The 23,372-nt window shown below is 40.3% G+C and overlaps 1 protein-coding gene across 2 annotated transcripts; it reads left to right on the forward strand.

The window, feature by feature from the left end:
- Positions 1-4,351: 4,351 nt before the first annotated feature.
- On the forward strand, positions 4,352-17,934 carry LOC114573140 (breast cancer metastasis-suppressor 1-like protein-A). 2 transcript variants are annotated; one of them, XM_028605097.1, is made up of 10 exons: positions 4,352-4,641; positions 4,878-4,968; positions 5,673-5,800; positions 10,484-10,563; positions 12,003-12,099; positions 12,497-12,586; positions 12,729-12,793; positions 12,884-12,917; positions 13,200-13,329; positions 16,059-17,934. In XM_028605097.1, exons 1-10 carry the CDS (start codon positions 4,506-4,508, stop codon positions 16,174-16,176), a joined length of 969 nt encoding a protein of 322 aa, XP_028460898.1. In that variant the 5' UTR covers positions 4,352-4,505; the 3' UTR covers positions 16,177-17,934. The 2 variants fall into 2 exon arrangements, with proteins under 2 accessions (XP_028460898.1, XP_028460896.1); XM_028605095.1 differs by having other exon boundaries at positions 4,353-4,641; positions 12,878-12,917.
- The last annotated feature ends 5,438 nt before the right edge of the window (positions 17,935-23,372 follow it).

Here is a 23,372-nt window from a genome sequence, read left to right on the forward strand (position 1 = left end):
CAATGTTGTCTCCAAAGAGACAATGTTGCTCTAGGCTACGTAGGCTACTCAATATAATCACAAAAACGTGATTACAATGTGCAATGTGTTCTACATTAATTTCCCTCCAAAATTGATGTATTTGTTTTCTAACACAAAAAACGTTCACACCATAATCCTAACTTTATAGTTTTATTTTGTGGAGAAGGCAATGACATTTTCATTGATGCAAGGTCACAAATAGGATAAGTTATTTGTCATTATGGGGGATTGTCGTCAATTTCCCTGTTGCTGAGGTAGTTAAACAACTCCACAGTGGCAAAGCCCCGGGGATTGATGAGATCCGTCCAGAAATGCTTAAGGCTCTGGGTGTGGAGGGGTTGTCTTGGTTGACACACCTCTTCAACATTGCGTGGAAGTCTGGGACGGTGCCTAAGGAGTGGCAGACAGGGGTGGTGGTTCCCCTTTTCAAAAAGGGGGACCAGAGGGTGTGTGCCAATTACAGGGGTATCACACTTCTCAGCCTCCCCGGTAAAGTCTACTCCAAGGTGCTGGAAAGGAGGGTTCGGTCGATAGTCAAACCTCGGGTTGAGGAGGAACAATGCGGATTCCGTCCTGGTCGTGGAACAACGGACCAGATCTTTACTCTCGCAAGGATCCTGGAGGGAGCCTGGGAGTATGCCTATCCAGTCTACATGTGTTTTGTGGATCTGGAGAAGCCGTATGACCGGGTCCCCCGGGAGATACTGTGGCAGGTGCTGCAGGAGTATGGGGTGAGGGGGTCCCTTCTCAGGGCCATCCAATCTCTTTACAACCAAAGCGAGAGCTGTGTCCGGGTTCTCGGCAGTAAGTCGGACTCGTTTCAGGTGAGGGTTGGCCTCCGCCAGGGCTGCGCTTTGTCACCAATCCTGTTTGTAACATTTATGGACAGGATATCAAGGCGTAGTCGGGGTGGAGAGGGGTTGCAGTTCGGTGGGCTGGGGATCTCATCGCTGCTTTTTGCAGATGATGTGGTCCTGATGACATCATCGGCCTGCGACCTTCAGCACTCACTGGATCGGTTCACAGCCGAGTGTGAAGCGGTTGGGATGAGGATCAGCACCTCTAAATTGGAGGCCATGGTTCTCAGCAGGAAATCGATGGAGTGCCTTCTCCAGGTAGGGAATGAGTCCTTACCCCAAGTGAAGGAGTTTAAGTACCTTGGTGTCTTGTTCGCGAGTGAGGGGACAATGGACCGGGAGAATGGTCGGAGAATCGGCGCAGCGGGTGCGGTATTACATTCAATCTATCGCACCGTTGTGACAAAAAGAGAGCTGAGCCAGAAGGCTGGATATTTGTCATTATTTATTTATCCATTAATTCATACACAAAATGTACTCATTTTCGACTCACAGACATTCATGCCTATGAAACTTGTTTCATAGATGAAACAGTTTTATTTTTGTTGTGATCTAATATTTTTATTTAGACAATTAACAAACAATACACTGGGACATAACAACGCGTCCCAGGAGCATCAGTGAAACAGTTTGTGACACAATGCTATTCTTCATTTCACCACTAGATGTCCTCACAGAGTTCTGAAGCTTCGAGTATTGAACATTTTTTTTCGATACAATTGGATTGAATGCTTCACTGGTTCAGAAAGCTTCAGTTCGCCATCACTACATAGAAGTATAGCAAGATGGAAAAAAGTCATAGTATAGTATGTCAAAAAACAGTGATAAGGCACTGTTCGTTATTTATTTAAGGGGCCACCGGAGGAGTTTTGGGACCTTTAGCCAAAAAAGACATGACCCGCCCCTCGTCAGTAAAAAAAATTCTATGACCCTCCAAAACAATTTGGAAAAAAAGGCACGACCCTCCCCAACAATTTATCAATACCTTCTGCACTGGTTTGTGCATGGCAAAGATATACAGATTTCCATAATTTTTTTTACAGCCATGACATACGTGACTAAAGCTCTGCTTTCTCATCTGACGCATCACACTCCTGTTATGTTGTGGTGGCCGTTTCAGTAGATTTACTCACTAACGTTGTGGAAACACAATAATTATGGAAACTAAATGCACACTTCCTGCATTACTGCATTACTTCAAATACTTAGTTACTCCTCTAGTAAACTAGTATTCACATGAAATAAAACAATAAAATATTCAGACCATTCAGCAAGGCACTCTGGGTAACATTCAACACACAAACTGGTTGCTATGGACTCATCACTAGGCTTCCTCCACTTTGCCGTTTAATCAAAGTGGAACAACATATAAAAGTCCAAATCTACACAAAACCCAGTCAAACGCAGTCATAGTATAGTATGTTGAAAAAGTCAAAAAAGTCATAGTGTAGTATGTTGAAAAAAGTAAAAAAAAAAGTCATAGTATAGTATGTTGAAAAAAATCATAAAAAGTCAGTATAGTATGTTGAAAAAAATCATAAAAAGTCATAGTGTAGTACGTTGAAAAAAAGTTATAGTATGTCAAAACATCATCAAAAAGTGAAAGTATAGTATGTGGAAAAAAAGTAATAGTCCAGTATGTCAAAAAAGTTAAAAAAGTCATAGTATAGTATGTTGAAAAAAGTCATAGTATAGTATGTAAAAAAAAAAAGTCATAGTATGGTATGTCGAAAAAAAAAGTGATAACAAAGTCATAGTAGAGTATGTCAAAAAGTCATCAAAAAGTAGTATAGTATGTCGAAAAAATTAATACAAATGTCATAGTATAGCATGATGGAAAAAAGTCATAGTATAGTATGTTGAAAAACAGTGATAACAAAGTCATAGTATAGTATGTCAAAAAAAGTAATAGTATAGTATGTGGAAAAAGACGAAAAAAAAGACTTAAAAAAAGACTACTTATTCATACTTTCAGCTAGAAAATAAATTGAAACTAAATAAATAAATAAAATAAATTGATAGCAGATTGCTATCCAGTTTAGCTTTATCAATTTTGTTTTCAGAATCAGAAAAGGTTTTATTGCCACAATAAGTACAGTACACTTATGTGGAATTTGCCTTGGTGCATACATAAACAAACAAACAAACAAACATATTAAACATTAATATAAAATAAACAATAAATACAGAAAAACAAATATATACATACCAAATAACTGTTGCATTAGAAAAAAAGGCTGAATGGGTTGAGTACAAAATGTGTGGGTAGGGGTTCAAACAGTTTATGTCTGGGGTGAGAGGGATCGGCTACAATCTTTCCTGCTTGCCTCAGCATCCTGGAGGCTACAGGTCCTTGACAGACAGCAGATTGCAGCCAATCACCTTCTCAGCAGAGCGGGGGATACGCTGCACTCTGCTCTTGTCCTTAGCAAAGGCAACAGCGTAGCAGATGGTGATAGATGTTCAGCTCCCCTTTGAGGACATGGGAGATGATGGAGTCCAGGAAGCAGAAGGACTCCACAATTTTAACTGTGGAGTTACCAAGAATGATCTTCAGAGCGTTTAGTTCCAAGTTGTTCTGACTGCACCAGGTCACCAGGTGGTCAATCTCCCACCTGTAGGTGGACTCATTCCCACCAGAGATGAGTCCAATGAGGGTGGTGTCGTCCGTGAACTTCGGGAGCTTGACGGACTGGTGACTGGAGGTGCAGCTGTTGGTGTACAGGGAGAAGAGTATCAGCATTCAGATTTTCTGCAGAAAATGCTTTTTCTAGTGCTTTATTGATCAGCTATATGCCAATCAATAAGAACAACTTTCGGGTTGCCAAGTTGTGAACAGTCTCTCTGCCTTTTGAGTCATCAATGGTCCTAGAGTGAATAAGTTACTTAATGTTATTTATTAATTAATAAAGGATAATAAATTATCAAGGCTGCCATTAGATGTTTATAAATCATGAATAAAGGCCCTATTAGATCATCAGAAAAAGCTGGTAAGTCATCTGTAGTTACGAATTTTAATAAATCACCAATAAGAGTTTTTACAAGGTAAGAAGGTCAAAGGTTAAATAGTCCATTGTGGGGTCTCTGTGATGAATTACATAACTGAAAAGACAAAGCATCTATAAAGCATGAGTAAATGATTTATAAACCATTAATCAAGCTTTTATTTACAGTTTATAAATGGTGAATTAAAAAGTTGTAGGCTATCCATAACATAATGCATTAAAAAGTATTGTGCTGGTAAGATTAAAACGAACAAACAAACAAAGAATATGTGATATAATAATAAATAATGTTTCCAAACACCTAAAAAAAAGCATATCAATGTAGCTGTACTACCTATCTACAGTATATACCTGCACAACCAGTAGCCTACGTATTAGTTGGTCAGAAAACTTTAAAAACTACAAGTCCCTAAAATCATTGTGTAGAAATGAGTTACCCATACCAACATTTGATTGGACAGACTCAGTAAAATTCCGTCTGATTGGCTGGCGGTGGCCATGTTTGCATTACCAGCTGTCTAGATGCGGGCTAGCTAACCGGTTAGCCGACTGAGGTATTTTTTGCCTCTTTATTCGGGATAAAACTCTACCCTCGTTAACACCGACTTGTCTGGAAGTCGCGATGCCCGTTCACTCCCGGGAGAAGAAAGAAAGTAACCACGAAGAAATGGAGGTGGATTTTCCCGAGCAAGACGGCAGCAGCACAGACGAGGAGGACACGGTTAGCTCGTCCGTGTCTGAAGATGGAGACAGCTCGGGTAGGAAGAAAGATAGGCCTTAATTATCAACCCACAGCTAAATACAAAAAAAAATGCTTGTCTGACAGACATGGGTGCATCATGAAAGGCGGTTGCTGTTGAAAAGTAGCTGACATTTTCATCTACGTACAGTATGGGGTGGAGATGCTACGATGTCGACGACGATGGTGGTGGTTGAAAGGGAAAGCAGTAGATATGGAGGTGATGTTAAACCTGTTGTGTCTTTATGTGGACAGAGATGGATGATGAGGACTGTGAGAGGAGGAGGATGGAGTGCCTGGATGAGATGACCACCCTGGAGAAACAGTTCACTGACTTGAAGGAGCAGTAAGTTCCTTCCCATCAAAACACAGCCTTCACCTACTGCTGTCAGATCTGAGTCAACAGTGTACTTCATATTGAAGTTGAACTCTTACGAAACTCTGTGCCAGAGCCTCTGAGATACATTTTATCTGGTTGCTTCGGATACTTGGGACGTTGGTCCTTTTTCAGAGTGGTGGTCCGCCGTGTTTTCCACACAGCTGTAAAAACAGGTGGTCATCTGGGATAAATGTACATCAGCTGCTTGCCATTTTTTTGTAAATATTTGTGGGTCAGATACAATATTTCTTATGAGCAGTTTTGACATACTGGATATAATTTTGAAGTGAAATTCTTTTTCAAAATGGCGTATAATATATTAAACTAAGCTGGTGTTGGCAGGCGCATTAAATAGACCGAGTCCTTCTGTAGATGTGTCGGAGATTCTGGAGAGACAAGGACAATGTTTTGCTCACCAGTGAGAGTTAGAAAATCAGATTTTCTTTTGCCACTCTTCCTTTATTCTGCTTTTCTTCATATAGCCTACTCTTTCTAAAGACCTGTTTAGTTTGAATCATTACCTATTACCATTATTTTGCATTTGCTTACAAGTTACAAGATCTTTTCAAATTGTTTGGCTCACTGTAAAGCTATAATGACGCAGGAGTGTTCCCAGCTTGTTTGGTTTAAGAATTGTTATTCTCTCCCTACTTATTTTTTCTGCTGTTCAGGTTGTACAAGGAGCGCCTGAGCCAGGTGGACATCAAGCTGCAGGAGGTAATGGCTGGCTGTGCCCAGGAGTACCTGGAACCTTTAGCCAACCTGCAGGAGAACATGCAGATCAGGACCAAAGTTGCTGGTGGGTAATCCCACAGGCTTTTGCTGTAATATACTAATATTTCAATTTGGTTTAATGTGACATAATTTGACTTTACCTATGACAGTGATGTCCTATCAAATATACTTGACTATGGCGAAAGCAAAGGATACTCTTTGTTATTAAATTCTCCTAACTATCATACTGCTGCATTTCACCCCTATACTGGGGGGAAAAAAAGAAGAAGCTAAACACAGCAGATTGTGTCACTTGTAAAAATTATTTAATTTGCCACTAGCCTTATAAACAAGGCCCGGAACCCACCCTGACTCTCTCCACACTCCACCTCTGGCTCCTCATGCCACTGTACCTACTCTGCTGTACCGTTCCTTTTTACTTATTTATTTATTTTACTTTACATTTTATTTTCTATCTTTATTGATACATACTACATAATTACACACACATATATATATATATATATATATATATATATATATATATATATATATATATATATATATATATATATATATATATATATATATATATATTAGGGGTGTGACGAGACGCTTACTCCACGAGACGAGACACATCACGAGATTGGGTTCACGAGAACGAGACGAGACGAGATTTTAAATTTTTTTTTAAAGAAATCCTCAATGATGAAATATATGAATGGAAAATAGTTTTTTTATACAACTGAAAAATCACAAAATGCAAAACAATTTGTGTGCATTTTGAAATCAACTATTAATGATGAATGTTATTTAACTTTTTTTTTACTATTTTAATGAATCATATGCAGTAAAGGACGTGCAAACACTGCAAAATGTTTTGTATAAACTCTACCAACTGGCTTCTGCCTTGTACAATTTCACATGAGAAATCGAACTCCTTTCCACAAATCGAACATAAAAAAATAAACAGTATGTGTAAATAAAATAAATGTGTAAATAACAGAAAAACTTTAAATGCAAACAGTAAGTGTATCAATAACCAAAGTACTGCTCTCTCAAAACTACAAGTGCAAACAGAAACAATTTTTTTCTATAAGATAAACTACACAGAACAGCCTAAGATATGGTCATGTTCTTTTTCAAGAATATAAGCATGTCGACTATTTCTGGCAGCAGTTGAGACCTTTGGGCAGTAACTATGTCTCCTGCAGTAGAAAAAAACACACTCACTTGGAACAGAGGTAGCAGGGATGGAAAGGTATGCTTTGGCAAGTGGAGACAGCAAAGGATATTTAGAAGTTGCGGAAATCCGACATTTTCCACCACAGAAAATGGCCTCATATCAGCTGCAATGAAAACGCCTATGTCCCTCGTTATTGCCGTGGCTCTTGCACGGCAATTATTTGCAGAGATGCAAAGGCTTTTAGAGTTGTTTGCCCTTTTAATGTTTTCGTCGCGGGTGCTGTAGTTAGTAGAGAGCTGTGGTGGTGCTGTAAGTGTTTTTGCATAGTGCTCGTGTTAGCCGCGGTATACGGCATTTTTTTTCTTACAATGTTTACATATTGTGTTCGTCTTGTCTGTCACTCTTTCGCCGTTTATTATTTCCGCAGGAAAACCAAAATGTTTGCACACAAATGATTTAAAAGTGGCAGGGGGATCTTCAATAGTAATTTCACGCTCCATCACGCTGACATCACATCGCCTCACGAGACTACTTTTCACCTCGACGAGAAATCTTGTCACGTTTTAATCTCGCGAGATCTCGTAAAACGAGATCTCGTCACACCCTTAATAAAAATATATATATATATATATATATATATATATATATATATACAGACAGACAGACAGACAGACAGACAGACAGACAGACAGACAGAGAAATTTGGTGATGATTGATCATTGTTTTGGTACATTAAACCACGTTAAGCTTTTTCCTCGCCATACGGCCACTGATGAAGAAAACAGTTTTTTTGACAGGCGTAAGTGTTCATGACTTGATATGACCATGATAAATCTGGTGATGATTGATCGTTGTTTAGATACATTAAACCACGTTAAGCTTTTTCACGTTAAGCGTTTTATGTCCCTGTCGTAACCTTTGTTGGTCATTTCCTTCGCGAGCTCCTGATAAATGATGGCGTTTCTTAGATTTTTGCTATCTAAAATAGCTGTTATATTTTTCTGGTAAATTAAATTAAAAAAGTATCTTGTCTCCTCGTTTGTCCACTTACATCTGTTTTTGTTGACACCTGTCATGTGTGCAAACAGAGCGGAAATACAGGGGGCGGAAATGAACTGAAACTTCTTCTTCTTCGTGTTATTGCGGGTTGCAACCATAAAATGACCTAAAACTTAATCGCAATTCATTATTTATTCGGTAAATAACGTTTCCATCAGCGTTTATCGCATAAGCTGTATATCGATCAAGAGAAAATCCGATGAGACCGAGCGTATTTTCTTGAGTCGATATTCATGAAATTCAATCGGATTTTACTGTTTCCATAAGGCATTTTTCATTCGATATCACTTAATTCGGATAAAAACGGGTCGATGGAAACATAGCTACTGAAGGCATCAAAACTATGAATGAACACATGTGGAATTATGTACTTAACAAAAATGTGTGAAATAACTGAAAACATGTCTTATATTCTAGTTTCTTCAAAGTAGCCAACCTTTGCTCTCATTACTGCTTTGCACACTCTTGACATTCTCATGTGCTTCAAGAGGTAGTCACCTGAAATGGTTTTCCAACAGTCTTGAAGGAGTTCCCAGAGATGCTCAGCACTTGTTGGCCCTTTTGCTTTCACTCTGCGGTCCAGCTCACCCCAAACCATCTTGATTGGGTTCAGGTCCGGTGACTGTGGAGGCCAGGTCATCTGGCGCATAACTCCATCACTCTCCTTCTTGGTCAAATAGCCCTTACACAGCCTGGAGGTGTGTTTGGGGTCATTGTCCTGTTGAAAAATAAATGATGGTCCAACTAAACGCAAACCGGATGGGATCGCATGTCGCTGCAGGATGCTGTGGTAGCCATGCTGGTTCAGTATGCCACAGTGTCACCAGCAAAGCACCCCCACACCATCACACCTCCTCCTCCATGCTTCACGGTGGGAACCAGGCATGTATAATCCATCCGTTCACCTTTTCTGCGTCGCAAAGACACAGCGGTTGGAACCAAAGATCTCAAATTTGGACTCATCAGACCAAAGCACAGATTTCCACTGGTCTAATGTCCATTCCTTGTGTTTCTTGGTCCAAACAAATCTCTTCTGCTTGTTGCCTCTCCTTAACAGTGGTTTCCTAGCAGCTATTTGACCATGAAGGCCTGATTCGCGCAGTCTCCTCTTAATAGTTGTTCTAGAGATGTGTCTGCTGCTAGAACTCTGTGTGGCATTCATCTGGTCTCTAATCTGAGCTGCTGTTAACTTAGGATTTCTGAGGCTGGTGACTCGGATGAACTTATCCTCAGCAGCAGAGGTGACTCTTGGTCTTCCTTTCCTGGGGTGGTCCTCATGTGAGCCAGTTTCGTTGTAGCCCTTGATGGTTTTTACGACTGCACTTGGGGACACATTCAAAGTTTTCGCAATTTTCCGGACTGACTGACCTGCATTTGTTAAAGTAATGATGGCCACTCGTTTCTCTTTCCGTAGCTGATTGGTTCTTGCCATAATATGAATTCTAACAGTTGTCCAATAGGGCTGTCGGCTGTGTTTCAACCTGACTTCTGCACAACACAACTGATGGTCCCAACCCCATTAATAAGGGGAAAAAAATTCCACTAATTAAAGAATCTACAATGTAAATAGTCATGAAAATAAAGGAAACGCATTGAATGAGAAGGTTCGTCCAAACTTTTGGCCTGTAGTGTGTGTGTGTGTGTGTGTGTGTGTGTGTGTGTGTGTGTGTGTGTGTGTGTGTGTGTGTGTATATATATATATATATATATATATATATATATACGTATATATATATATATATATATATATATATATATATATATATATATATATATATATATATATATATATATATATATATATATATATTTATTTTTTTTTATATATATATATATATATTGTACAAATGTACTTGGCAATAAAGCCCTTTCTGATTCCGATAGCGATCTACTGCACATCTGTGGAATGCGTCCTCCAAGTGTGAATCTTCACTGGTCTTTCGACTTAATTATCATTATCCTGTCAACGATTCAATATCATTATAGTCTGTCACTGCATCGATGCAGAATCGTCCAGGTCCGCAACGCGATGCAATGATTCATTTCAACACCCCTAGTTCATGGTGTCCACCGCTGTCCACGTCTGTGTCCCTTTGGGAGCATAACCCAGGCTGTTAGCGCTCCCCTTGTCCTCCACCCTCTCTCTCCCTCCGTGATGTGCTGATCAGGGGTATAAACTCTGTATTAGTGACCCGGGTAGTGCGCAGTGCAGGGTGGCAGCAATTAGCTAGCCAGTGGTAGCGCCATTGCTGTCGTTAGCTCGCGGCTAGCACGCCATTACGGCTCAGCCCACCTCCATGTTTGCTTGTCACGTCCGAGGCGAGAGCCGTGTGCAGTGCAGCCATTCCTCGCCCAGGCTTCACATGTCAATCTGGTGAGAGCCGTGTGGAAGCAATCCCGCCCCAGACTGAATTCTTTTCAGTACCGTATTTTTAAAAGGCTATATAATCACTTTAATTAAAAAAAATTGAATCATTACTGCTATCTGCCTCAGATTGGTTAATGGTTTAATGCTTGTCACAGGGATCTACAAGGAGCTGTGCTTGGAGTCAGTGAAGAACAAGTACGAGTGTGAGATCCAGGCTGCCTGCCAACACTGGGAGGTAAGAGGTCAACAAATGGGTCAGGGCTTACGTTAGAGCTGGGACGATGTGCTTTTGTCCCGATACATGGGTGCAGATTCGATTTGTATTGCGATTTTCATTTATTGCGATTTTACAAGTATTGCGATTCGATAGTATTGAGTATTGTGATTTTCTTTTCCTTCTTTAACAAAAACAAAAAGTTGAATAATACACTTCAAGGCACAATATATCATGAGACATTTCTAAAAATGAATTGTTTTCTAAAAAGAATGCACACCACAAGTCAGTCAGTCTATTTATTTTATTTGTTAGAAAAAGTGCATACATAGATATAGATTTTCTGCTTTCAGTCAGTTTTGCTGGAAACGGATATGATGTAGTGGCCGTCAGCTGTAGAGTATAAACAGAAAATATTTAGGTCGATAATTGGTTAAATAAATAAATGAGAAATATTTAGAGTTATACGAGTTACAGTTCTCAAGGACGCACGCACACACGGACGCAACAGCACAGACCTCTCTCAACTTTTCCGCCGTGTGTCGCGCGTAGCCGCGCTATTCTCGCACATGTGAATTAACCTGAAACATGTCCGCTGTTTGGAAATTCTTCAGCGTGTGTGCAGAAGATAACAAGTTTATATGCAACACCTGCAAGGAAAAAATTATTTTAGTTGGATATTGGATGTGAAAAGAAGGAAATGGTTCTAACATTGCACTTTAGATGTGTGTGAATTTCCCACACCAGGAGTAATTTATATAGTTCTATTTTATAGTGATCCATTATCTGTTCAAAAAATGTTCTATGTTCTGTGCAAAATGTTCTATTAAAGAAAAGATAGAAAATAAATATTTGCCTGTGCCGTAACGTGGTTAGAAAAAATGAAATCGGAATCGGCTAAAATCGGTATCGGCTGGCCTTACTCGATGAAAATCAGAAATCGGAATCGGCCTAGAAAGTTGTAATCGGTGCATCTCTAAGAAATATCCATTCTAGAGAAAAGAATTAATTCTAAAAATCATTGCAAAATCATCATGATAATTAGTTTTCCCACGCCTAGCTTATGTGTGTGTGTTAGCTTTGTTTTTGCCACGTCAACACACATTTAGTTAAATTAAATTACTGCCTCTACAACCACCACCTAAACCTAGACTGAATTGAACACAGTCTATATCATACATGTTACTTTAAATGATCACTTACCTCGTAACCTGTCTTTATTTGCTCTTGTATAGTTCATTAACTTTTAATCTTTTACTACTACCTACCAACTATTCTTATTTTTATTTTATTTTGTACTTGTACTTCTCTATCTGCACTCAGTCTGTCTCGTGCTGCGGCTGCACCAACACCTGCATTTTCCCTTTGGGATCAATAAAGGTTTATCTTATCTTATGTACTTCTGGAGATGATTTTTAATGATGTTTTCCCCACCGGTGTGTTCGGTTTCGGTCTCCCAGAGTGAGAAGTTGCTGCTGTTTGACACTGTGCAGAGTGAACTGGAGGAGAAGATAAGAAGATTGGAGGAAGACAGACACAGTATTGACATTACCTCAGGTACCGACTAGGGCTCACTGTCACATCCTGCCCAGCATCCCAACAAACTCACAGTATTCAGTTTATACTGCTATGGAATGGAGAAAAAGCATTACTCACTTTCATTTAGTTTTTTGGTAAATATTTGGAATTTTTGTTTAACAGTAAGTAAAAAAAAATATATATATACATTTATCAAAACTAGAATCTGTCAACTGACAAACCCTATCAATGAATAGTTTTATACTAACATATGATACAGAGTACGATTAGTGGTGTTAATGAATAATCACAGAATAAACATTGTGAACATATGAACCCACAAGATGCAAAGTTTGCCCCGATTGAAATATGAAGGGAATATCATTCAGACGCACAATGTTTCTCCTCTCTCTGATCTTTCCTCTTTGCTTTCCAGAGTTGTGGAATGATGGATTGCAGTCACGGAAAAACAAGAAAAAAGACCCATTCTGCCCTGTCAAGAAGAAGAAGCCTGTTGTTGTTTCTGATATCCTTTTCCCTGTGTCCTGTCCTTGTCTTATTCCCCTCATCATTCATCCGCACCACATTTGGCTGCAGCCCTTCAGTGGCGTGCTTTTTAAGACCGATGTTTCCTGCCACCGTGCATTTTTCCTTAACCGCCCAATTACGGCCTTATATCGTTTACATGCTGCAAGATCTTGATATTCTGGAAGACTGGACCGCAATAAGAAAGGTATTTTGGAAACGGGCATAGCACTCACATGCGTCTGTGTTGCGATTTGGACCTTTTAGTTGTGTCTGTTTCCTCCCCCCACAGGCGATGGCATCACTGGGGCCACACAGGGTGAAGGTGGACGGTAAGAGTTTGTCCTCGTCCTTGGTTTCAGTCAATATCTGTCTGAGTGCAGCGATCGACCAGCAGTCACACAGGAACAGGGCTGATTCAATACTTTCAGCTCAAAGCGCTCCAGTTCATTGCTGAAAAGGAGACAAATGTTACCACCTCGTCTGTCTTTTTCATGCCTATTTTTTTTTTTTTTTTTTTTTTTTTTACATTTTGTGCTGTGTATCTTTTAAACTTGCACTGTCCCTGCCTCACTACCTCACTGCCTTTTCCCCTTCTAATTCTCTCCCTCCAGTCCCTGCAGTCAAGCCTGACAGACATCACCATGTGGTGCGCTTCGAGGACGGTCGACTGTTCTATGACAACCAGTGGTACTGCAGGGGACAGGCCATCTGTATCAACAGGAAGGACGAGTACCCAACTAGGTGTGTTTGTGTGTGTGTGTGTGTGTGTTTGTTTTCCACTGTCATGGGCAAACCTGAAAAAAATGTGGAATATTGTTGCGTTTAACACAGAAACGATCAGACATACATTTAAATGCCCTCTATAAATGCTTCCCTGCTGGTAGGGGCAGTTTTTTTACAACTTGACCTACTTTCACTTAAATACAGTGCACCAAAGTCAATCAGATCTCCGTGATCTGCATAACGACAGTACAGTGGGACGTTTGCCTTTGTTGAGCGACAGTAATAACCTAATATACCATCATTACTGAGATTAAACTACATTCTCGGTTATGTTTGCACTGAATAACGCATTCAATAAACAGAAGCATAACTCTTGCAGCGCACATGAACAGATGCGCAATATTGGCTCACACATAAAATAGCACCCTCTTGAATTAGCCTACTGTTGCTAACGTCATATTCATAAATCCTGCATAACATCGTCCCGTACCTACAGTTACTTATTGATGCACGCACACAGTAGTGTCCACAAACTTAGTCCAATGAGGGAAGAAAGGAAAGTGTTGATAGCGTTCCACGTTACCGCTTTTTTTTCTCTCTCACTCATGCCAATCCAGTCTGCTCAAAGCGATGGTCTTTCTCACAAATAGGTTGCACGTAAGGGGGAAAAAAGTAGCTTCTACTTAAGGGGCCCTATCTTGCACCCTGCGCAGCGCAAAGCCCAACGCAAGTGTCTTTTTTCGACATACTGTACTATGACTTTTTTTTTTTTTACATACTATACTATGACTTTGCATATGATTTGTTTGACATACTATACTATAACTTTTTTCGACATACTATACTGTCACTTTTTGATGATGTTTTGACATACTATACTATGACATTTTTATGATTTTTTTTGACCTACTATACTATGACTTTGTTATCACTTTTTTTTCGACATACTATAACTTTTTTTTTACATACTATACTATGACTTCTTTACGATTTGTTTGACATACAATACTATGACTTTGTTTCGACTTTTTTCAACAACAACTATGACTTTTTTTGACATACTGGACTATTACTTTTTTTCGACATACTATACTTTCACTTTTTGATGATGTTTTGACAAACTAATGACTTTTTCGACATAATATAACGGTTTTCAACGTACTACACTATGACTTTTTGAATAACGTACTATACTGACTTTTTTTATTTTACTTTTTTTGATACTATACTGTGACTTTTTACTATACTGTGACTTTTTTCAACATACTATATTATGACTTTAATTTTTTTTTACGTACTACTTTTTTTGACATACTAGGCAGATTCTGTCTTCCTAAATGCAGGACAAACGGACACAAAAACTCTTTTGTTCTTGCTGCTATAGGCTTTGTTAATAATTCAAGAAGACCGACACACTTGTCAATTTCCCTTCCAGCACCTGCGACTAGGATTAGTGTGTTTGACAAAGTGGGGGGCGTGGCATCACGATGGTGGCTCTGACGATGATATCGTCCATCGGCACAACCCTACATTTAATATTTCACGGCTCTCTTCGACGATACAGTGTGTATCGGTCATTAGAGAGCCAAGAATACATTATGTAGTATGTAGGGTACATACTTGTTGCCGCATTGTTTTGCAGACTCCCATCTAGAATCAAAAAAATGATGAACATAAACATAAAACGTTGCGGTTTGTTTTCATGCAATAATTATTTGAAGTATACTGTACAATTCTGTGAATTGTCATGAAGATTTTATTATGGGTCCTTGAAAAGTTTTGAAATAATTTTGTCCGTTAAAATGTGCGGGTACCCTGTTGTGGGAGCAGGGTTATTGATTGCAGCACGTGTGACTAATGACGCCTAACGATGTGTGTACTCATGTGCAAAATGTTTGTGTGTCTGACACATTGTGCGAGTCTGTGTGACTTGACATGCGGCGGTCCCATGGGGGACTCATTTGTAATGGAAATGGTTCCGGTTGGATTTAAACAAAGAGCGACACTGTGAGTATTAGACTTGAGTGATTGTGATTGCACACACTTGCTCTTTGTGCGTCCTGCCCTGGTGCTTGTTGTCCGGACAGGGTGCTGAGTGAATAGACGGTGTGCATTGTTGTCCGTTTTTCACAGCACACCGCCTTCCCTCAGCACGGCTGAGCGGTGACACAAACGCAACCAGGATACCGGGATCTGGACACCCGGAAGGAAACAGCTTTATTAATGCAGTTTATCCCTTCAGTAGAGCTCCAGACACTTAGAAAATCTATGCTACAGAGCCCCAAGGGTCAGATGCATGAAACTTCTTGTTGTGTCCAACATCCATACCACATACTAATTCTGAGCTGGTTTTAGTATGTAGGGGTTGTTTACACGGCAATGCACAGAGGAAATGAAGGAGCTATTCGCAGCTGGATTTATTTTTATTTTTTTTTATAAATTGTGGGTGGTGGAGAAATAGCTCCATGATGATCTTGGAAAACAAGACACAAGTTTAACTTGCAGTTTTTATTTCATCTGACATCTGTCAAAGAGTAGCTCCCTATTATGTGTGGCTATTTCCAGCACCCGTTTTCATTATTTTCATTAATTTATCTCATGTACCTGTACAAGTAGTTTCCCTCACTGCACCTGCACACCTTTTATTTTTTTCCTCAAATCGTGCAGCCCTAATTTCACATGCTGCGTCGTGAGGATCGGTGGAAATTGATGTTGCGCTAACGCCGGGGTTTGTTTGTGTCATGCAGTGCCATCATCACCACCATGAACAACGACGAGGTGTGGTTCAAACGACTGGACGGCACCAAGTCAAAGCTGTACATCTCCCAGCTGCAGAAAGGCAAATACACTATCAAGCACTCGTAAAAAGAAAAACAAAAAAACACACACACACTTTTAACACGTACATACAGACGGACAGATCATCATCTCTGTGTTTCTTTTTGTCTCCTTTTTGTGGTATCTTTCTACATTCTTGCCATATGTACAGTCACACACCCAAAACACACACCTCACTTCCTCCCCTCTGTGTATAAGTAACAGAAAACAAACAAATATCAACTGACGATCTTCCCTGTAAATATGTATGTATGTGGATATTATTGACAAGGTCACTAAGTGTCATTTTCTCTGGAACGGAGATCAATGCAAAGTGCTGCTAGAAAGAAGAAAAAAAAATGGGCGAGGAACCGGAGCAGTAGCGAAGTTTGAACCGCGGAGCTCAGTCGCGTGCCTTTCTAAGACGAGACGATGCCCGTCCTGAACTATCAGTGTCAATGCAGTGAAGCCTTACTCTGCACTGTGTTAGCACCAAGAGGACTGAAGCGGGCCAATGGCCGAGTGAGTGAGAAACCCTGATCCAGGTGAGGATGCCGTCAGCAGTGTGTTTGATTTGCCTGTCGGAACCCACCGGTTAGACTTGAATTTCATGCTCCATAGCGCCTAATAAATCTGTATTCGGATCCCCTGGGACCCCAGTTTGAGCAACTGTTTCATTTAGTTTAAAAAAAAAAAGAAATGTCATGTAGAATGGAGAATGATTAATAAATTTTGAGGAAATGATTATATTATGAACATAATGAGATGAAATTGTTCTTCAAGAACAGCCTGGAGTATTGTTGAAACCCACTTGGGGAGACAATGTACTAAATGATCTTTTGATGTTTTAGTGCAATTTTTCACAGCACTATATTTTTTAAGTTCAACCCAAGGCCTGCCCCATGCACTAAGAGAAATATGTATGTATGTATGTATGTATTTTAAGAATACAGTAACGGGAGGTGCCCTCTATATAGAGATGACTGTGTGTTCTGTCTTCACTGTGATTATTTGCTCGGTCTTCTTACCATGTTGTTGCCATGCGTCTCATAGTGCCTACTGTTAGAACTAAACATTGAAGGCAGGATTCGGGCTAAAGTTGCTCTACTCCACAGGTGTGGACTGCATCTTTGTCCGTGGCGGTGGGCTCATAACAGCCTCTATTTGTAACTCATAGTGCCATTTTTATGTTTGTTTTTTATCTTTATTCAGCACATTTTGTGTGTTCTTTGATTAAAATAGCTGAAAGGATTGGTTAAGTCCTGCATTGTTAAGGTTACACCTGCAAAACCAAAAGTATCTCCCATTTTCAGTCCTCTCTTCTTGTTTGTGTGTTCCTCCCTCTTAATTGTCACTTCTCTTCCCCCATTGTCTTCCTCCTTGCTGTTTGGTAAAGGTGATCCTCAACAGTACAATGAGAAAGCAACATTAAGGGATTTTTGTGTGTGTTTACAATCCGTCCAATCGAACCTTCTCCGTATGTGTAACTTATGCTTGATTCATTGAAGGGGATCTTGCTTTATGTTGTATTACTGTTGCTTCATATGTTCAGCATTTCAAAATATGACCTGCTAACAGTATGGTAAAAGAGGTGCTTGTAACATTATATCATAAACATAAAGTGTCTGTGAAGCCAAATGTGGCATCCACTGAGAAGAACTTTTGATAAGTTTGTTTCTGCTTTTGTTTTTACCTTTTTATGCATTATGGTTATTTTTTTTCCACATTTGAGATAAAAAAGAAAAAAACGTGACATTGTGCCAATGCATGTACAGCTGATTAAAGATTTTCTTTGTATCATTTGAAGAGTCAAACCTGCACAAAAACAATTCTTTATCCTTTTGTGAGCAAAAGAGAGCGTCTCAACTGTACTTTAAAAAGCTTTCTGTCTGCATTTCTTGCAACAAAAAAAGAAGTGTCTGTGCATTTAGGTGATTACAGTATCAACGTGCACTGCTCTGCTTGAGTCAAGCTAATTTTCTTTTTCTTGGACTTAAGAGCTTTGGATAAAAAAATATCAGAGCTTTGCATAGAACTTAAATATCCTATTGGATTTGGCCTAGCATGCACAAAAAAGCCCAGATACAATCTTATATAATACTTCAGTGTACAAAGGGAGAAAGTCCCTGACAGTGCTCAACCCAAATTCACCCCAGAGGTTCGCTCTACAAGGGTAGAGCAAGGGCTAAACTCTTCTCAAAAAGTAGCTTATTTGGGAGAAAAATGCTGAGCTAGCTATTTGATAATGGCTCTTTGGTCTGCTGTGTTCAACCTTTCAGTCACTTGCGTGTATTTCTGCCAGAGGAACACTCACTAGATTAAACTCCACATACTGGTATTGATTCAGGACCTACACTGATGTACAATTTTCTTGCCCCCATCACTGTACATGCAGAACCAAGTCAAACTTTGATTGATCGATTGGGAATATTGATTAGATACAGCAGTGCAGCCAGAAATTCAAAGGAATCAATTGAAAGGATAATTGGTTGAATTTCCCATTCCATGACCAAAATGGGTGTTTTTTTAAATAAATATTATTTGCTATAATTTACCACATGGTCACACTAGGTCATCACCATTAAATTCATGAAAGACAATTCATCACAGAATTCCCACATTTTAAACCACTAAATACTAGGCCTTCCTTACACTTCCCCGTTGTATGCCTCTTTCCTGGCCACAAGGTGTCAGTAGTGCTCCACAGCCTCTGCGCTAGATAGGACGAGGGAGGTGCTCTGTGAATCTGGGGCACCCTGCTGCTGAAGGCCTCCAGCTGATGAGAGAGAGAGAGAGAACGAGAGGAGGGATGAAGGCACAGTTTGATCACAGCTCGCTGGCCACGTCTGCTACCGCAACAGAGAGAGGGAGAGCGAGAAAGAGGAAAATCCCCATCACCGCGTCAAAGGCAGCAGCAGCGAGCAACAGTGGCTGTCTGTCTCTCTACACGCCATGCAGTGTCTCTCTGAAGCTTTCCTTGAGTTGGCTTCACAAACACCTGTGCATGGACTCTTTTGTATATGTGAATATGTCAGAAATAGATATGCACCCAAATAACAGCAAAGGAAAGGCTTTCCTTGGTTGGTTTCTGTCTAATGATGGTGGTTGAATGTGGATAGTTTGTCCCAAAGTTCAGGCCGTCTTCAGCCCCATCTACCTTTAATGAGTAACCAGAACTGGAGGGTCATTGGGATGTGTTTACTGCAACACTGGGGCTAATTAGACTGTGAAAGTGTCACTCTGTGCTAAATAACTTATATCCCTGCCCCTCTGTGTGATGTATGTGCATGTGCATTGCTATGACTTTTCAAGAGAGTGAGACTGTGTGTATGTGGGTCTCTTTGTGCATGCATGCATGTGCCGGGCCTCTGCGTAGGCGTGTACCTTTTGATGCTGATTGTGTAAGAGAATGTTAAATGCATACATCCGTAAGTTAATATCAGGCAAGCTGCTCATCAGGATTACGAATGAGAGGCGATTGCGAGGTGGATTCAAGTGCATGGTGCTGCAGCCTGCAACCTGCGCTCTAAATGAGCCTGGTGTCACCTCTCTAGGTGTGTCAGTGGCCTAGAATTCACCATTAGCACTTGATCTTAAACTGTCTCTTCTCTTGCATCAAGTTGCTGCTTCTTTAACGATAAGCTAAACTAAGCTTATCCACACTGAAACCAAACACAATTTTTACTGCATTTGGGAAAATAAGGTTAGATGGGTCATTTGTTTCAGGGACCTTTTTCTTACCGCAAGACTAATTTTAAACAATAAATGTCCTTTGGAAATGTTAGATGGTTGCCTCTAACTAATCAAACAGCCCAACTCAAGTCCGCTGCTACACTCACATGACATACTCCTCTCACTGCAACCCATATCATAGACACTCTTTAAATCATGGCGGCATACTTAAGCTGTCAGTGCTCTGCGGCATTTCAAAAGCCCCACCTCCACCTGTAGGCTCTGAGTCCAGCTTCTCACAAGGTCAAAGCCTAGATGCCAAACAATTTTGTATATATTCTACATTTACATAATCTATTCCACGTGAATTAGCTGACTGAAAATGGCTTCAGAGTGGTTGCAAGTGGGACAAGGCACTGGCAAGACAACCACACCTAATAAAATCCCTTTTTAAATTTAGAATTTGAGTTCCCCATTTCTTTCATCTGCATGTTACCCTTAACAAGAAATATTCCACACAATTGTTCCATTTCTCAAGTAAAGATAAGTGATTCACTTTTCCACAGTGTGACAAATGTCTGGTGAAGAAAGATGTCAAATTCAAGTTAAATAAAACAATGCCCTTTCTTAAAAGTACGTCCTAAAGGACCACATTGATAATGTTTTGAGCTATGGGTGCATTAGTCAACCTAAGATGGTGATTGAGAGTTAGCAGGAGGAAAAAATGTAAATCCTAGATTTCGTAACCAAAAACTCTATCTTACAATTTATCTGTGAAACACATGCTGTTTGTTACCATTACAACCAATACACAACACAGATATTCAATATCTATTGAAGACCCAAAGGACTGCCAAGTCCTCTTTTCAATGAGGTGCAAGCAATGGTTTGACTATTTTCAGTGTCTTTACATAATGGAGCTCCATTTGCGGTAAGGGCATACAGTTGTGTGTAGCAGTTGTTTTCAGGACTTCTCTGCTCCTTTTGCATGACAAACCAGCCCTATTCCTGGTTACATTGCTTCCCAGCAAGTTTCAGAGTACATGGCAATTATTGCACCCATCTACAGCTTCCCAGACTTTACACAAGTGAAGAGGAAGACTGTCATGCTGTGCCATGGCATCCATCCACTTGATGGTGCATTACCACTCTCTTGGCATCTACGATGTACCCCTGACCTCTCACCTTTTTCCCGATGCCCAAAGAAAACCTTCAATGGAACACCTGCCACCAATATCTTCCATGTGATGAAGTCAGTGCAGTGAACAACTTGGCAAGTCTTTGTTTCAGCAACAGAAACTGCTTCTTCTATACTGTCACACCCAAAATTACTATTGGAGTATCTCAGGGCTGGCGTGACATGACTCCCCACAGCAGTGAAGTCTTCCTGGGTGCTCAGATGTTTTTGGTGAGCAAAAGACACTCAGAGCCAGGAAGATAGCTATTGTAGAATCATTTCAAAGAATGCAACAAAGCAGTGACAGCCTTGAATGCCATAAAAAGCAGAATACCTTCCCCCTAACCACTCAAGATCATCCACCCTTGGGAATAGGTATGTTTGCTCATGGGACATGACCAAAGAGGCTGCTTACCAATCCATCTGATTAACTGTACTGGAACTGCCTGTCAACCTCTTGAAATTAGCAACAATCTTATGATATGCTGAGGTATTCCAGCTAATGCAAGCTAAAATCTCCAATACTGGGGAGTGTTGTCACAGGTGGATGGCATGACTGGCACCGTGCTCAACTTTGGCCAGCCTCTCAAGGGTGTATCTAGGATTGACTCCAGCTGTGATGGAGAAAAATCCCAGAATGTAGCCAATTCTGTAAAAATGTCTGGGCTTTTAAAAGTTGTGTGAGGAGAGGGAATTGACCCAGAGAGCTACCCAATCTGTTCTGTTCTCTCTTTCCTGTCTGTCACATTTTACTATTAAGGTGTGTGCATCACTGATCTCTTCCTGTCACTTAGGGTTTGGAGAGAGTTTATTTTTAACCACCCTCTAGTGAATTTGACTGAGGCGGCTGCATCCTGTGGTACACTCCTCTGCCCCTCAGTAGAAATTGCCAGTATATACCCACTGGGCAGTTGCCTCTAAAGCTGTTATCCATCAAGACAGCAATGCTGTGTGCTTCTGACAACAACCAAGAGAGTGAATAAGTTGCAGGCCCTTTCGTACCACCCAAACTGCACGCTTGGTTGAGGGGACTTGAGAGGAGCATCCTTCAGCCAGAAACTTCCATTTTAGCCAACAAATATTAAAAGTATCTTTAGTTACAGCGATAGTTTCAGTGCGTTTTACTTTCAACCCCACAGGAGATGGATACATGAAAAATTGCACCTTCTGTGCCCTGTGTGAGCTTTGGCATGATATGCACTTTGCAGCACTGTTTTCTACTCTACAGACAGTGTTGTTGGTATACCCCCTAAGGCTCACCCATTGGCTGTGCAGGGCTATCTTGGAAGGACCTCCTTGGATGTCTGTGTACTCTCAACAAGGAGTGCAGCCTTGCTCAGTGTAACATCTGTTGAGGACATATGTATGTTAGCATCTAGGTCGAGGCCTTGCATTCATATCAGATTTTACCCGTTGGATGTTGGTACAGTTTTACATGTGTGAATGACCATTCTGTACAGGGTACAGAAGATTTACCTTATTTTTAGACCAGACTTCCCCTTGTTTAGTCTTCCAGGGCCTGATGTAGCACAGGCAGGTGAGGTGTAGCATTTAACTTTGCTAAATCACTGCTCAGTGAACAGCTGGTGCAGCCATGTCAATTGGAGTAGGATACTGCACCATCTTGCACTTTTTTCAAGTAGCTTTTTTGTCACCTGGTAAGTGCTACTTGCCTACATGCAAATTGTAAATGAGGAGTTTCATGATGACAAGTGGCCAAGCTGTTAGAGCTCTGTTTGAGGGATAGTTCTCATATCATTTAAAGTCTGGCCTATGCTGTGATATTAGAACTCTTAAATACTAACCTTTGCCTAAATTTCATCATCAATTAATCTGCCAATTATTTTCTGGGTTAACTGTTTGGTCTATAAAATGTCAGAAAATTGTAAAAAAAAAAATAAAAGTATAAGTCACAGTTTCTCAAAGTCAAAGGTAATGTAAATGTCTTGTTTTGCCAGTCCAAACCCCAAATATATTCAATTTAATATGATATAAAACAGAAAAAAAGCATACAAACTTCATCTCCGTCTTTTCTGCCATTTTTGCATGAGAAATTACTTTAACGATTAATCGATTATCGAAATAGTTGGTGATTATTTTTCTGTCGATCGACTAATTGCAGTTCTTCTCTCTTTGACTTGATACGTTGAAACTGAGCCGCACCAACAGGCTGGCAGGCCTGTATGTGTCAGGATTATTTAGCTGACCAGAAGAGGTGGCAGTATCACCTTCCACCTCCACACTCACTGTCCTCAGACACCGTACAGTATCTCCTCATTATGTCAGGTCTGATATGCAAAGTAGCCCCGGGAACCACGGTAGCATGGCAGAGGCAGGCAGTGGCAATGTTTTTTTGTGAGTGTGTGTGTGTGTGTGTGTGTGTGTGTGTGTTTGC

The sequence above is a fragment of the Perca flavescens genome, chromosome 18 (assembly GCF_004354835.1).
Source record: "Perca flavescens isolate YP-PL-M2 chromosome 18, PFLA_1.0, whole genome shotgun sequence".
In the NCBI taxonomy this organism is placed as follows: domain Eukaryota; kingdom Metazoa; phylum Chordata; class Actinopteri; order Perciformes; family Percidae; genus Perca; species Perca flavescens.

Coding starts and splice junctions, on each gene's coding strand:
- LOC114573140 (XM_028605095.1), top strand. CDS start 4,506: ATGCCCGTTCACTCCCGGGAGAAGAAAGAAAGTAACCACGAAGAAATG. Junction 4,969..5,672: donor TTCACTGACTTGAAGGAGCA/GTAAGTTCCTTC, acceptor TCTGCTGTTCAG/GTTGTACAAGGAGCGCCTGA. Junction 13,330..16,058: donor AAGGACGAGTACCCAACTAG/GTGTGTTTGTGT, acceptor TGTGTCATGCAG/TGCCATCATCACCACCATGA.